Consider the following 15,482-nt stretch of genomic DNA (forward strand, 5'->3'; position numbering starts at 1 on the left):
TAAAATGGTTATACAAGATGGAAGATAGTAATAGGAGTCAAGAGAATTAAAATTTAGATGACTTTGCAAAGAGTTTTCTTTGTGGAAAAGAAATTAACAGATTATTTTATTCGAGACGTACGACACTGAAAAATATGAATTTCATCGTGATAAAGGTAAAATGGTTATACGAGATGGAAGATAGTAATAGGAGTCAAGAGAATTAGAATTTAGATGACTTTGCAAAGTGTTTTCTTTATGGAAAAGAAATTAACAGATTATTTTATTCGAGACGTACGACACTGAAAGATATGAATTTCATCGTGATAAAGATAAAATGGCAATCCGGTAGTAATTTAGAAGTTGAACAGTGGTTGTGTTCCGATTGTTAACGCAGGAGGTCGGAAGTTTCGTGGATTCCCGACGGAGCGTTTCCTCCACGTTGGAAATTCCTGGAAACTTGGGAATATTTTTGCTTAAAATAACGGTAACTTTTCAGAAATCCGCGGACCACAAACCTTGATAGAAGAATCTCGAGGCACGGTCACGAAGGCAAGTCGGAGTTTCGTTTCCAGCATCTTCTTTCGCAAATTGCTTAGTTTAGGACGGAAACGTCACGGTCGCGTTATCGATTCAACCTGAAATTCCACGATTCCGTAGCGATGCAGCGCGATGGTCTGATTTGACAAACGCGTATAGAAATTTGAACAAAAATAACGATTATTTTAATCGAAAGATCCGAAAAAATATCTACTAAAAATGAATTAACTGATACTCTTGTGTCCGTTAAGCAATTTTTGCGTTAATTCCTATAGCTATCAACTAGGCAAGTACGTGTTTCATTATCGAACAATTCGATTTTCCGAACCACCTCGGTCCTAATTGGTTCGGAGAATTAACTGACGCTCTAATAAATGACCATCATATTCTACACACTGAACTTTACGATCTACACTTTCCTTCGCGCTATATTACGTAGCGTACACTTTACACTAAACTACGTGTACATTACACGGAACACGCTACAGGGACAAAGATTATCTCTGGTTCAGACAGTGAACCACGCTTTAAAGTATTCGTGACAAAAGCAACGATCCCTTAAGAGACGCAACAAACGGTCCAAGAGCATGTACGCCAGCGGGATGGCGTGAAATAGCGAGGATTCAAGTGGTTGGTCCGGTTGCTTCTGCTCAGGGCCGCGTTCCACCGCCGGAGACTTGAAAAACACGAGCACGAAGAGCTATTCCAGGCGCTTTGATGACCATACAAAAGAGGCCTGCCGAGAACACATAGGTAGCTCAACAGGTAGCACTGAGAGTACCTTCCTCCCTGGCGTGTTCTCGCAGTTCCCACCCTTGCCTTCTTTCTTACTCGACGAGAGCCTCCCCTGTGCCTACACACGCACGTTTCACCTGGGCATTGACACTATTCAACGCCCTCTCCGCGCTTTGGGAATTTTCAAACCAATTTCCGAAACGCGACATTCCTGGTCTACCTAGCTTGGCAGAAAGTTCGAATATTGGACAGAAACTTTCTTGCCAATCTAACCTGAATATCTCTAAATAATATAAAAACTTTGACGCAATCTCGACGTCAAATCGAATCAGCAAAGTGATAACTTAACGTCATCGTCTCTAATTTCACGTGCACTACGTTATACGTAAATATTTCATCATCGAGCTGCAAAGGTGATCGATTTACCGTGAAATGACCAATGGTGTAAGGACTCCATGTAAGGATACGTCACGAGGAATTCTTGAAGGCAGAGAAACAAACGCACCAGGTCGAAATATCCTTCGGTTTCTTCCTGCGAATTCTTTTTCATCTTTTCGATCAGAAAATACTGCATAGCCATACAACCAAGGATTATGAACGGTCGACTGAATATTCACTGGCATTACCAACGGTCAAAGAACGAATTTCGACGGATGTGTTCGAACAATCGTGATACGCCAAGGAAGGAAGACTCTGTCAGCGTTTTCACTATTTCGTAGTCCGGCGAATCGAACGTTCCGCACAGCTTTCACGTTCCGTGAAAACAATGCCGAATCGTTCGATCGATTCCTGTTTAATTTACCAGCACTCTCGATCGTTCATGATACAACAAAGATGAGTCCTGGAATTGAATTCGCGTAGATAACGAGCTAATTAGGCTGATCGAGGTGCAAGTGAAGAACATGTGAAGGAATAATGGCTCGTTCCTTGATTGTACGTGTCATTAAAATGGAGAGCCTTTAATCTCTGGTTCGAGAGAGTCTCGGTTAGTGAATTGGTCGATAATTCACGGCCGAAGCTCGAGTGGTTTCGATTGGCTGAAACACGCTCGTAAAAAGGAGAGCTGCGCAGCTGGTGCAACGCTCCTTTAAACGAATAGAGTCGTTGAGTAAATTAAGCGTAGCAGGTGACAAGGATTTTCATCGGTGAAGGTTTTTTCATTACGCTAACGAGCTCTGGCTGAGCTGTATCCCACATTTGATCAGGCTTACGCCGAGGTTCTTAATCTCTTGATCCTACGAATTCTTCAAAGGAAATCCGAGGATTTCCCCTTGTTGCTCGCGCAATGTTATTACCGAATTTCTATTTCGACGGATATGAAATGGCGTGTGAAAGGTTAAACCGACTTTCCGCTGCCTTTCGTGCAAGCAGGAATTTTACCATCGATTCCTCGTATAATTTTCCTTTCGGTTAACGTTCCTTTGATCTCTGCTCTCGAAAAGTCTGCCAAATGTTTTCCAAGATTACCGTCGTTCACTTTTTCCACAGAGAAGAAGAACAAAATGATACATCACTAGTAAATATTCTACGTTTGCCAAAAGTTACACGATCGTGCGAACAAGTTATGAAAAGATTAACATTAATTAAATTCCAAAGGCATTGCACAGTCACGAAAATCACCATCGGCCTGACACTTGCGAGGGCTCGACGGCAAAGAGGTCGTTCGGATCGAACGACTTGCCACGACCTCGTTCTGCCTATCCGCGCCGGATCTCGACGTCCGGAAACCATCCCCCGAATTCCCTAAATCGTCTGGTCGACCTTTCTCGTCGGTCGACAACAGCATGTCCCTGAGCATCTCCAACAATTCCACTTCGTCCTTCTTTCCCAGCTCTTCGATCACGCGGAGAGCATTTAGCATATCCCCTCTCTGTTCCCCGATCTTATCCTCGTACCCGACCAACTTGCAGGATCCTCTGTCCGTCGCTTTCTCGCTATCCTCTTCCTCGTTACCGGACGCCTGTTTTACATTCTCCAACACGGATCCTTCCTCCTCTATGACGTACGTAGCCATCGTGTTCACGCTTCTTCCGGATACTGTGCTATTATTTTCACGCTTCGGCGTATCTTCCTCCTCCTGTACGTTGTCTCCTCCTCTATCCGCTATCTTCTCCAAATTATCTTCATCGTTTCTATTTTCTTCTTCTCGCGCATCGATGGTGGATATAAGAGAGGTTAAGGAAGAGCTAGAAGACGAAGGAGAAATTTTCTTCTTCTCGATATCTACTCTGAACGTGGCACCACCTTGAGAAACGTACTGGTCCTTTTCGAGATCCGATCGAGCGGTACATTCGCGGTAAGTGCGGGCTAAATTCGCTGTCTTGTTCGACCGCGTCGTTATCTCCCCGTCTTCGTCAACCGACGTGTCCTCGTTGCCGGAATCGTCTCTTCGCTCGATAATCGCTTTCCTCTGCGAGAATACCGTAGTTGTCAGGGTTCCCTTGCGGCTGACAAACAGACTCAGATCTTGCTTGCCTTTTTGGCCATGCGAGATGACCGACTCGACGACCTCCCAGTGGCTGTTCCCGAACGGGATCTTGCGGAGGGCGCGCGCCACTTGGTCGATAAGATCGCGGATGTAGGACAGCATCGGGGTATCACCCTCTTCCTCGGTGATCTTCGCCGCTATCTGTAGCTCCTCCAGCGATTCCACGAATCTGCCTAACTTCGCTAGGCTTTGACCTTGAAAAACAAATCGAAGAAGAATGAATGGGAGCGTTGCGTTCAAAGATGCCAATGATCTGCAGCGTACGATTCTTTAAACTGACAACGAGTGCTTGAGATCGCAACGCGAACAAACAACACGCGCTCGCGTAAGATATTTCAAAATGGTTACGGAGAGCAAGAAGAAAAAAATTAGAGAAACGAGAAAAAAGAATCTGTTTATGCAGTGGATGTGTAAAAAATGATAGCTAATCGTCTTCGTTAATAACGCGTTATTTACGATTAAAGCAAATTTTGTAATTTTGTCTCCTTCGAAAACGTAGTACATCCGCCTCTTTTTTTTATCGCTGTGGTCAAATTGCGATACTAATTGTAATTCGAGTGGAACGAGCGGTATCAATGTTCCCACAGACCAACAGTCCGAACTACCTTCGTAACCGTTATCCCTATCGACATTCCGTGCTCTCGGGTGTAAATCGTACTCGCGTGGAAATTGATTTCGGTGTACGACTGTAGCCAGTTCTACCAGAGGTCTGGTGCGCTAAATAGGTTCTAAACCACCCGACGGACAAATTGTAGCACAATAGACAATATATAGTAGACCGAGACAATCGCAGATCATCGGATCGCCGACGATTTATTCTTCCATCTTCCTAAATTTCTACGACACTTGCGATTTTTATATTCTTCTATGACAGTTGCGATACCACGCGACATAAAATTGCAAATTCCAAATCAAATTGCAAATATAATAGATAGAAGATTTTTCAGAGAAAAAATGAATTCCACAAACGCGTACCTAGCAACAGCCTTCCATTGAGCATCCACTTCTTCGAATGAGCTTTTGTCGCCGCTTCCACGCACCTGAAACCCATTTCCATTGCTTTTTCATATTTTCCAGTCTCCAAGTAACATCTGCCAATCTCGTGTTTGATCCAAGCCACGGGAATCGGTTTCTTCAAGTGCTTGGACAAGTACTCCCATGCCTTGGCAGCTGCGTCGAGGTGTCCAAAGCTGAGATGCACTTTTCCCAAGGTCACCAATGACCGACAGATCTGAACCACGTCCCCGGTACTCTTCGACAAGCGTATCAAACGCGATACGCTACATACTGCTCGATCGTGTCTTCCCATGGCTACGTGGATCAAGGATAAATAATGATAGGCAGCTATCTGATAGCGACTAGGGTCGTGCAAGCCTTCCGATAGCACGAGCAACTCCTGAGTGATCTTCAGAGCGATGGATACTTTTCCAGATTCGAAGGACGCCTCTAGATTCTTCAATGTAGTCTCAGCAAGATTGTTTAATTGTTTGAACATCATCTTGGATCTTGCTAGCTGAGTATTGGAGATTCGAGGAGACGGAAGGCTCTTCCAGTAGCTTTTGTGGCTGTCGAAATAGCTAAGGGTTGGAGGAAAGGGTAGTGTTTAATCATTTATTTTGTAGAATCTTTGCCTCGGTCTCTGAAACGTGGAAATTGAGAATTTTTTCATTTGAGAATTATCGGCTGATATAATATCAGCCTACCCTAAGTAATGCGATCGTTTTATAATTAGATTGATATAGAAAAGATAAATAATTTAAAAAAAAATGGTCGGGAAAATTCTAGTCAATTTTAGCCCAGAATTAAATAGAAATTCTAGTGCTAATATTAGCAGAAAATTTTGTCAGATATCTTTAAATATTGGAAGATCGAGTTCTTAGACTATTATTATATAAATTGGAGAACAGTAACGAGATAGAACCTATTCCATAGAGCATTGTTTTTATGCAAATGATTTAATTGCCTCGATTCGCATTGAGACGTTCGACTCATTTCCCTGAGGTTCCCATTCCTGTTCCTATTGACGTCAGTCGAGGATCCGTATTCTGAGCTACGTTTCGAATCGTTATCCCGACATTTCGAATACTTTAATCATGGTCTGAAGGCGCATTGATATCATACTCGGTATAGATCAGGTTCTCATAGAATAGACAGATCTGACAGACCGTAATTTACGTAGACAATCGTCTTACAGGTGGCATGAATATATCATCTTATAGATAGATTGCTCTCGCATAAATCATGAATACCGTGCATCGTCTATTACATTATCAGACTACAATCCTACCAACTGCATGGATCAGAATCCTATTAGCGGTAAATGAAATAAATCAACAAGCTATCGCATCTTTCGCCTTCTCTGATTTCCACGAACAATTTGATTCTAACTCTGCATAGCTAAATTCGCTCTTTTAAATTCTGATCCAATTTTTCACTGTTCTAGGTTTTAAGAAACCCTTGAAACTCGATCATTCGCAACAGATAATCGCACAAAGTTTCAGTTCGCATACTACTATGTTGTCCACATTATTAGTCGAACATGTTAGAATTTTCATTGCGAAACGTTTGACGCGACGGACAATAGTATGAAATCGTCGTTTTCGCAAAATAGAAATTCCCATGAAAGAAATTCAGAGTTGAAATTTTCTTCAATTCGATTTTGCTACGAAAGATTCAATAACATTTTTCTCAGCTTCGAAATTTTTCCACGTACTCGATAATAAATTTTGTAACGTACCTGAGTACCTCGGGGATCGACATAGGTTCGGGCGACTTCTTCAGCTGCTCGTTCGCCATTATGGCAGCGGTTTCTGGACATAGGGCAGCCGTTAATCGCTCTCCAGAGCTGGGTAAAACCTTCCGCAAAGCTTTCGACGGATTATTGCAAGAGCTTATCGTCGCTGCGGTCCTCCTAGCCGCAACACCGTGACTGCTGTCCCTCGGATACAAGTTCGCTGCTCTATGATACAGTACTAATGCCGACTCGTAATCACCGCTGCAAATTGCGATGCAACATTCAAAATTCGTTCGCTTAGCCACGGCGAAATGGACTGACGATTAATCACGGGGAAAGGACAAGGATCTGTTTAAACAACGCTTTAACACCGCGTCATCGGTCGTTGCCTTGTGTACCGTAGCGATGTGCTAATTTCGATAATTAACCGACGCCTAGAGTACACGCGCAAAATGCCAGAAATTATGGAAAATACAACGGTTGGAACAGGCGCTTGGTGACACACGCCAATCGCTCTTTATTAAATACGATTATAATGGAAATAGGAAATTTAATTAGATATGTAGCCAATGAAAAGTTTTCAGTTAATGCTTTGTCATAGTTTGAATCAGACGAATACGTACATGGTGCATTGCGTTTCAATACAATTGTCTGTAAATTCCTCGGACGTTCTATCACTCGGGTTTCGGTTTCGGTTTCGGTTTCGAGCTGTACACGTGCTACCGTGTCTGCTTACCGATCGTATGACAAAGAATTTGTAATATTTGCACGAGCGTAATAACGCAGACAAAAATTATCCAATTTCGTAGTTTCACTGATCGTGATTTCGAAATTATATCGCGTGAAATTCATGTGGTTTTGAAGCGTTGCTATAATGTCCATGGTCTGATTAAACTGTTCACAATAATTTCTCTGTAATTCCTTTGAATGTACCATATCAAAGACTTTGTACAACTCGAAACGTTCGTATCGCTTGTTGTTACGTATTTGGAACTGCGGAGGAGATTATTTTGAAGGTTTTTACCTTTGAACATATTATCGAAGAATATTACCTTAAATCGAAATACAATTTGAATATTAACAAACGACAGTTTATCGATGATCACTTTAACGATCTGAAATAACGTTACCACACGTACAATGAATGAAGAAACCTAATCCATTAATTACGATACACATCTGTATATGTGAAATGCATTTCGTAACGTATTAAATTTCAACGACACGCAACATACTAAAAGACAATTGGATTTCGATGCGAGAGCTAACATTGTCACCGACATAATTCTATCATGACGTCTTTAATGGTGGAACATTCACTCTGGTCACGATTAATTATGCAAAAATGATTAAACGATACAGTCACGGTTTCTCTAATAGTCTGTACAGCCATTTCAAAGAAATAAATTCATTTCGCTGATGAAATCGTTGAAATCGATGCGTAGCAAAGGCCTGACCAAAGCGCGCAATTAAATTTCAAGCGAAACAATTCCAATAATTGCGGTTTAGTTTCTATTTCGACTTTCGGCTTGAAATTTCCGCTTCCACTCGATTCGAAGGGAAAGTTGATAAAACGATAGTAGAACGTTGATAACAAAACGAACGCAAACACGACCAGCTGCTTCGTCGGTTTTTCTACGCTTTGTTGTCTGTATTCTCGAAAAATTCAGTTTTATCAAAGCATCGGTGTATCAACATTTACAAAATAAATTGTAACGCGATATACGAACGCTATTCCAGGTCGCGTTTTAAAGTGAAAAGATTTGCTTGGAAAATTACACTGTCGAAAGTTCGTGAATGAAATTGAAAACGTCAACTGTCCAATTTGTAAAAGTTACTTCTTGGGCGGAGTGGTTAGCCTCGTAGAATCTTCTGAAGGGAATAAAATATAAAAATTTTGCAAATCTTGCCTGCGGTATAGTTGATCAGCTTCGCGATGCAAAGATTGCGCGTATTCCCGATTATTCTTCGAGACCACCTTGCAATCGCTTTTCTTGTGATCGAGACGCGCGCGACTTTCCGCATTTTCCACCGCTTTCCTTGTATCGTTCAAATCCTCCGAGTTGCCTCTCAGGCCTCTACTCGCGAGGACCGCCATCAACGTTTGAACTGACGCTGACGTTTGTCTCGTTGAAATCTCGCCTGAATTTTGCCATAATTATGGTACTTTGAAGTTTGCAACTATAATTTTACGATATTTGAAAATATAAACGGGAAGCTTTACGCATCCGGATTCTACTATAATTTCAGTTATTTCGAAAAGATCGATTTATATTTTTTAAATCCTCTTACGCGCACGCACATACACATACAACATAGAATGAATATTATTGCGAATTGGCAAGCGAGAGTAATGGTTTCATAAAAAGAAATCAATGAAACAGGTGCGAGCTAAATTTATACAATTACATTAACAGAGTATAGGTTCGCGAACTAAACGCAAATTTTGTTAATCGATCTGCAATCGGATTTTTGCAATGGACTTCAACAGAGGAACTTGAACTATCCATTTAACAGAGCGCAAGCAGACAACGAGAGAACTTATCCTATTAGCTGGCGCAATTTTCCAGAGTCTGCGCGGAAAATCCAGCTACCATCAATTCTATCTTTTTCATCTGTGCAAACCTAAATGCGGAGATAAAGCGTTACAGACTAGCGAATACGGCGCTATGTCATACTCATTCCGCTTTCAAAGAACCATTCTCAAGAAGATCGACGCTGCAGCACCGCCAGAACGTCTAAGATTATCCCTTAAAGAACCGAGAAAAATTCACTCGAACGCTAAACGCCACTCTCTTTCGAAGTTCTGAAGCTTTAATCGTAGATTCGACTGTGAAAAAATGCAAAGAAATTTCCCATTCTCTCTTTCGCACAGCCAGGAATATCCTCATTTTTCATTTATCGATTCGACGACGGTTCTAGCCTCTTCGACTTTCTTAAACTCTCGCTTCCTAAACACGTATCGAAATTTCGTATCTATCTCCAAGGCTTTATAGTTCGAAACTAGCCAAGCGCAACGAAGGCTGGCCCGATCTTGGTCCAAAAGTTTATAACAAGTATACGCTTGTCAAGGATAACAGTTTCAACTTCTCAAAGTCCTCAAAATCTTATCGGAGATCAACGAAACTTAGTACCTATACTCGTAACTTTACGCTTCATCATTGCCATTCATATTCATCAACGTACACGACGTTAAGTCCGTCCTTGTGCAACTTGTAGCACTTCGACAAAGCTGTGGTTCTCGTTCATCGACCAGGATATGCTTCGTACTCGCGAGCCTGGTGACACGGTCAACCGGAGAAATAGGATTGACATTTACGAGACTCCAAACTCTAAATGTTATTCATATTCATCGAAGTCCTCGAAGCTATGTCTGTCCTTGGAGGACTCGTATTGCGCCAGTAGAGCTTTCCTGGCCTCTTTCTCAGGGTCTCGCGGAGGACTGGGCAATATAGTTATCCTCTTGCAGGGCAGCTTGAATTTGCGATCCACGGGCTTGCAGCCAGGCATCACCGACAATCTACGGTTCGCAGGAACCGCGTCCATCCGCCTCCAAAGAAAATCCACCTCGGCTTTCATATCGTCTGGCATTAAATTTAATATCAGCTGTTGCCTCGCTGCGATCGCGTCGAACGCCAACAACTTCTCCATGTCCATGTCGTCGATCACCTCGATCGCGCTTTTATAGAAGTCGATGAGAAAGTCGAGGCCAAGTTTCTTAGCACTGGACAATGCCAGAAGAGCCGCCTCTTTCGCTTCGTTGCGGTAATTCTGACTGATTTCGATCCGAATGAAGAGATGTTGAGAATTTAACATCCACTGCTCGTTGCCTGCTTCCTGCCCCATGTCTCGAGCCTTTTTACCATAGAATCTGGCTAGATCGTAACGACGGATGTCGATCAAGTATTTCGAGAATTCGTGGAACAGCCAAGCTAGCTCCAAAGGTTCCGAGGCCATGGCTAACCTTCTGCATTTTAAAGATGAAACAGAAGAACGTTTAATATAGAATATTTAGTACGTTTAAGAGAAATACATATCGCGAAAGAAAAAGAAGAAACCTGCGGTAGGTCTTGAGAGTTTCTTTTCTATCGGTCGCTTTTAACCAGCCAATGTCGCTGTCGCGTGGTAGCTCAGCAACTCGAATTCCCAGATGATGTTTCAAGTATGTTCTCTTACGTTGTCTACTCTGTATGTTCGATAAATCGCGGGTGTCTATATAGGTCCACGCGACCATGTTGTAGAGCGCGTTCAGACACTTCTCTTTTAGAGGAAACATCTTCAGCGAATACGAGTCGAACTTGTCTTTCACGCGGTCCACCATTCTGAAATAAATCGAATATACATCGAATTATTTTTTCACCACTTAAAATTCCTAGCTAGAATAAGAGATCGGAAGCTATTTCTGTTCTGTAGTAAAATATGTTTTACTTTCTTTACCGCTTCTCTATCCGTTCCCTGAATTTCTTCTGCTTCCTTTCAAAAATTCTCAAAACAAGCTCGTTCTTATCATACTTTCATCACCTCTGAATTATCCAGTATGTACGTTCTTCGCGGAGAAGTATTCGAAAAAATTTCTCAAGAAGATATTCAAGCGTGAAGAGAATTCGATTCTCGTTCACCAACGACTCACCCAAAAAAGGTGATGTAGTCTTTTCGCATTCTAATTTCGTGCAGGCGATGCAACAGGAAGTCTGCCTCGATAACGATAAGGTTCCTCCTCAGCTTCTTCTCATTCTCCAATATCTTCTTGTGACCCGGAGGTATGCGTCTACTCTCGAACATCATCACGTAAAGTGGTCGTCGCATTCGCAACACGTTCTGCCTACGGATACCTCTCCGGTAATTTCTCGTTATCACTTGATGAAGCAACACGCTGGTCTCTTTATTCGGGGATTCCAGTTTTTCCGGATGTTCGGACAGGTGTTGCAAAAATTCGTTATCGTGCGCCAAGCAACCAAGATATAAGTGCCCGAGGATACGCTGCATCCTTTTGAACTCGGCTTCCGCTCGAGCTTCAGGGTAATTCACTTTGAACTTTGTCTGTTCCTCTTCTATGCCTAGAGAACAATATAATTCTCGATTTTCGCTATTTTTTAAGGACAACGAGGGGGGGGGTAGTTTACTCTGATTTATGCTACATATCTTACTACTGGAATGATCTTGTTTACGCTTACTATCATAATTGTTCTATTCGTACGGTGTTCGATGAAACATCTATAAAAGTGTCTAGAAATAATTCTGCGAATCGCGATGAACATTTCCTCACGAGTGGGATGGAGACGAGAAATTGATCGTTCGAAGAATCATCGTGCTACCTGCGTATCTCTACATCGTATCGCATTGGAATAAACGTGGCCGGAACAAGAGACAAAAGCGTCGCATAGAGGCGACCGTCTCTTATTACAGTCTCAAATGAAACCCCGGCAAGCCGTGTTTGCTGAGCCAGTGAAATATTCCCCAGATAGCATAGCGGACTAAAATTTCGAGCAAAGTAGGATTGATTACCACTGCATTAAGGTAGAATCAATTATCTTTTTAAACTGTTAGTCAAGGTTCCACTTTTATCACTTCCGCATTCGCGTTTCCTGATTTATCAAGACGATAGAACGCACCGGGTATCGTTCGTTGAACGTAGTGAGAACAACGCCAGCGGCAAGTTGTGTAGCCACCACGACGATCAAAGGAAAGATTAAAACGTTTAACGAACGACATTATGCTCTAACGAGTTTCTGCTTTTCAATTTCCTCTCTTTATCCTTTTTTCATTCTTCTGTTTCCTTCTTTTTTCTTTTTTTTTTTGCTCACAAAAAATCATCTTTACGACCGAAACGAAAAGTTAAAGTTCAATTAGTACACGAGACGAAGTCGAGTCGACGAGCAGAGCAAAAGCTGTTAACTGTGTTCGCCTGTGGGAGCAGGTTTGCTGCGAAACTGAAACCGTTAAATCAGGAAGTTGCAGCACAACTTAAGAATTATATTCGCGCTACAGTTTTGTCCGCATTGTTCGCGCTGCTAAATTGACTGCCGCTAGCGTTCTGAAGTTTGCTAAACATCTATCGAGACAGATACTTTTAAATCCTATTTCAAGTTTATTTATTGCAATACTTGTAGCAACACTCGACGGTAAACTAGAACCGGACGACGGCGGAACAGTGGTTAGCGTCGTTGGTTACGAACGTTCAAGACCCAGGTTCAAATCCTGGAACCTCTGTAGTTCGATTTTTTCTCCACGATTCCTAACTGAGAAGAATCCTACCGGATGCGCAGACATAAATCTCTCATACACCAGCAGCAATTACCTTATCTCAGCTTTATACAACAAGCAACACTATCACGACATATCCACCTCTCATACTAATTGGTAACCTTTTTTAAACTTATCAAATTTTCCCTTTCTGTTTTCCTATTTCCAAAGAAATTTTCGTACATCGTTCATCCTTACCTGCAAGCTCGTCCACTTCCTCTTTGAGTTTCTCGATCAGCAACTCCCGATATATCTGCAACTCTCGTATCCACGGAGAGAGAAGTTCGAGTGCCATAGGTTCGGTATCTAAGCCGATGCAGTCCTCGATGGTTTCGTTACCTCGCAATATTCCATGCTGGAAGAACGTAGTTGGATACTTCTGGTAACCCTGATGAGCGTGTACCAAACTGTGTTCGAATTCGCCGATGTAAAATAGCGTCTGCAACTGCATGTGCTTCACATGGGAATGGGTCGGATCTGGAAATGAAAGCAATCTCGGGAAACAGCGAGTTAATTGCGTTTAAACGTCCAGCAGCAGTTCGGCGCTGCTCGTTCGAAAATTAACTCTGCCATAGAAATTGAACTTTAGAACAGGGAAAAAGCTATGGAACGGTGCTCATGACTCCAAGTTACAGTATGGAAATCATTCGAAATATTTATTCCCTTGCCTAATGGTATCGTTGACAATAGCAACACGACGAAACTTGATATTCGAAGGAATTCGAATTTTCAAATACTCGGATTTCAAATTACAAATTTCTATGAGGAGCATCTTACGAACATTTTATCAGAACGTAATATCTAACCTAATTTTAGACATTTCTCGGTGGTTTTCAATGCTCTGCGGAACCTGGCGTAATTAAGTTGCACTTTTCCGAGGCCAACGTATGTCCTAAGATCGTTTTGCTGGCCCTGTTGAATCGCCTTCTCGAAATACATCTCCGCAAGGGGGTATCTCTCGAGGCTCGACAGCCGGTAACCCCATTCTCGGTAAACTATACCGTCCCTGAAGAACAAGGCACCACCCTCGTCGTCCTTCGTTTTCGCCATCTTGCTAGGAATCTAATTTTCTTGAATAAGAAAACGAGAAATCGTTCGAAGAATGTTTGGCGTCAGAGTGCATTGAAGCTTAACCTATGCTTTGGATCGATATACAACTCAGAGAATTAAAAGAATCCGTATGGAGCCCAGAGGCTGCTCTTCACTCGTAAATTTTGCACCGTGGATTGGAAAAGAGTGATCGGTTACGCGATCACATGTTTTCCGAAATCTGCGTAGCCGTCCGTGGAAGCGAACAAAAGCTTCTGTCAGCTGGTTCTGCATGATATCAGCCGATTTCGATACACGTGTGTAGGATGATTCGTAGAACGATTCAAGCTATTGGATCAAAAAGCTGAAATTTGTTTCTGTCCTTTCGCTTTCTCTGTTATTTATCGATATCGCAAATTGAAAATAGATATTTATTAGAGTACTTGAAAAAAACATAACGTATTTTAAGAGGCGGATTTATCTGGTCAGAAACAGAGCAATTTGAGAGACAATATTACTTTTAATAAAAATTTATTTCCGAATGAAATGATACACCAGCGTACCTATGATCCTATAACAAAGCACCTGCAATAAAGTAAAACAAATCTTCTAATAAAAAGTTACACAAATATACTGTCGACCAACATTTCTTCCAGCCACTTCATTCATGAAACATTTATAAGGGAAATGGACACGATTTGAAAATCGCCTTGCGCTAGATCAAAGCAAAAAGTTTCATTGTCCGCGATTTTCGAGTCGCGCGAACGCGCAGGCTCCCTTTGAGTCGAGATGCAACGAACGGACGTAATCCGCTTTCGATTTTAAAATAGTAGCACGCGCGTAAAGCTCTTTGTGGCATTAATTGTCACGCACGTCGACGGATTACATCCGCATGACGGCTGAGGAATTACGAGCGTAGCTTTTCTTCCATTCTCTTCACCAATTTTAAAATATCAGACTGCGCGTTCCTTCTTACGCCCTTCGTTTCACTGTATCGTGAACGTTTATCAGCCACTACAGCAAATATTAATGTTTAAATTATTTAATTGTTTATTATTATCACGAGAGCTTTCGTAATAATCGCAAAGTGTTTAGACTCGAGATAACGACAAACGCATTCGTTACAAAATAAATTAGCGTCGTTTTACGTTCGCCGCTCAAAATAATCGTCTTTGATCCCCAAGTATTGCGATCACGTACTTACTCGATACTACGTACTCAAGTACGTACATGGCATTTTTATCGGATCCTTCGATTAAATTTCTAACTGAATGTAAAATGTAATTAGTCGAGTATAATAAAGAAAGAGATTTATGGAATTGTATTGCAGGATACTGGTGAAGCAAAGAATTTATTCAGATAGAGACGTCGAGTAATCGTGGACCATCGGTTTAGCTGTGCCCTCGAGATGCGGTGATGGCTTTGCTGTACAGATTCGCGCAGCTGCCTGATAGCAGCAGCACGCGGGTCTTCTCTTTCGTCGTCACCAGGAGTGTGGTACGAGACCCTGAAAGAGACGTCACCAGCAAGGAGCTCGTCTGCGGCTTCCAGCGATGGTCCGTCGCATTTTCACGTGGAAACAAGGTGATATATGTACAGGGAGGCGGACGTACATGTTTTTCCTTCAGCCTGATATTCGTGTTTATTTATTCAAATTAACGCGTTTATTAAATAGTCGTTGGTAAAATAATAACGCGACGAGGTAAACAGTAAAACAATAGATGTGCAAGTGAA

General features: G+C 42.1%; 3 protein-coding genes across 5 annotated transcripts in view; 1 reads left to right on the top strand and 2 right to left on the bottom strand.

Moving 5' to 3' along the window:
- The window catches only part of LOC132912654 (uncharacterized), a 109,702-nt gene that overhangs the window by 87,866 nt on the left and 6,354 nt on the right, over positions 1 to 15,482 (top strand). For all 3 annotated transcript variants that reach the window (XR_009659250.1, XM_060970275.1, XM_060970277.1), the window contains one exon: positions 15,079 to 15,332. Coding sequence is in view for 2 of the 3 variants with exons in the window: in XM_060970275.1 (XP_060826258.1) it covers positions 15,165 to 15,332 (168 nt within the window). In the remaining variant the exon portion in view is untranslated. The remainder of the gene's footprint in view (positions 1 to 15,078; positions 15,333 to 15,482) is intronic.
- LOC132912859 (outer dynein arm-docking complex subunit 4-like) lies at positions 2,834 to 7,510 on the bottom strand. Its single transcript, XM_060970637.1, has 4 exons — positions 7,501 to 7,510; positions 6,436 to 6,792; positions 4,718 to 5,341; positions 2,834 to 3,936 (listed from the first exon to the last, which is right to left on the bottom strand). Exons 1-4 carry the CDS (start codon positions 7,508 to 7,510, stop codon positions 2,834 to 2,836), a joined length of 2,094 nt encoding a protein of 697 aa, XP_060826620.1.
- LOC132912860 (outer dynein arm-docking complex subunit 4) lies at positions 6,792 to 13,933 on the bottom strand. Its single transcript, XM_060970639.1, has 5 exons — positions 13,526 to 13,933; positions 12,918 to 13,238; positions 11,107 to 11,533; positions 10,535 to 10,798; positions 6,792 to 10,443 (listed from the first exon to the last, which is right to left on the bottom strand). Exons 1-5 carry the CDS (start codon positions 13,767 to 13,769, stop codon positions 9,816 to 9,818), a joined length of 1,884 nt encoding a protein of 627 aa, XP_060826622.1. The 5' UTR covers positions 13,770 to 13,933; the 3' UTR covers positions 6,792 to 9,815.

Source organism: Bombus pascuorum, chromosome 12 (genome assembly GCF_905332965.1).
Source record: "Bombus pascuorum chromosome 12, iyBomPasc1.1, whole genome shotgun sequence".
Taxonomy (NCBI): Eukaryota; Metazoa; Arthropoda; class Insecta; order Hymenoptera; family Apidae; genus Bombus; species Bombus pascuorum.

Excerpts from the sequence above, each read along its gene's own strand:
- LOC132912859 (XM_060970637.1), bottom strand. Across the intron at positions 5,342-6,435 it reads GTACGTGGAAAAATTTCGAA|TACCCTTTCCTCCAACCCTT; the intron begins GCTGAGAAAAAT and ends ATGATTAAACAC. Across the intron at positions 3,937-4,717 it reads CAATGGAAGGCTGTTGCTAG|GTCAAAGCCTAGCGAAGTTA; the intron begins GTACGCGTTTGT and ends TTGTTTTTCAAG.
- LOC132912860 (XM_060970639.1), bottom strand. The coding sequence starts at position 13,769 with ATGGCGAAAACGAAGGACGACGAGGGTGGTGCCTTGTTCTTCAGGGAC. Across the intron at positions 13,239-13,525 it reads CGAGAAATGTCTAAAATTAG|CGCAATTAACTCGCTGTTTC; the intron begins GTTAGATATTAC and ends TGGACGTTTAAA. Across the intron at positions 11,534-12,917 it reads GGAAGTGGACGAGCTTGCAG|GCATAGAAGAGGAACAGACA; the intron begins GTAAGGATGAAC and ends ATTGTTCTCTAG.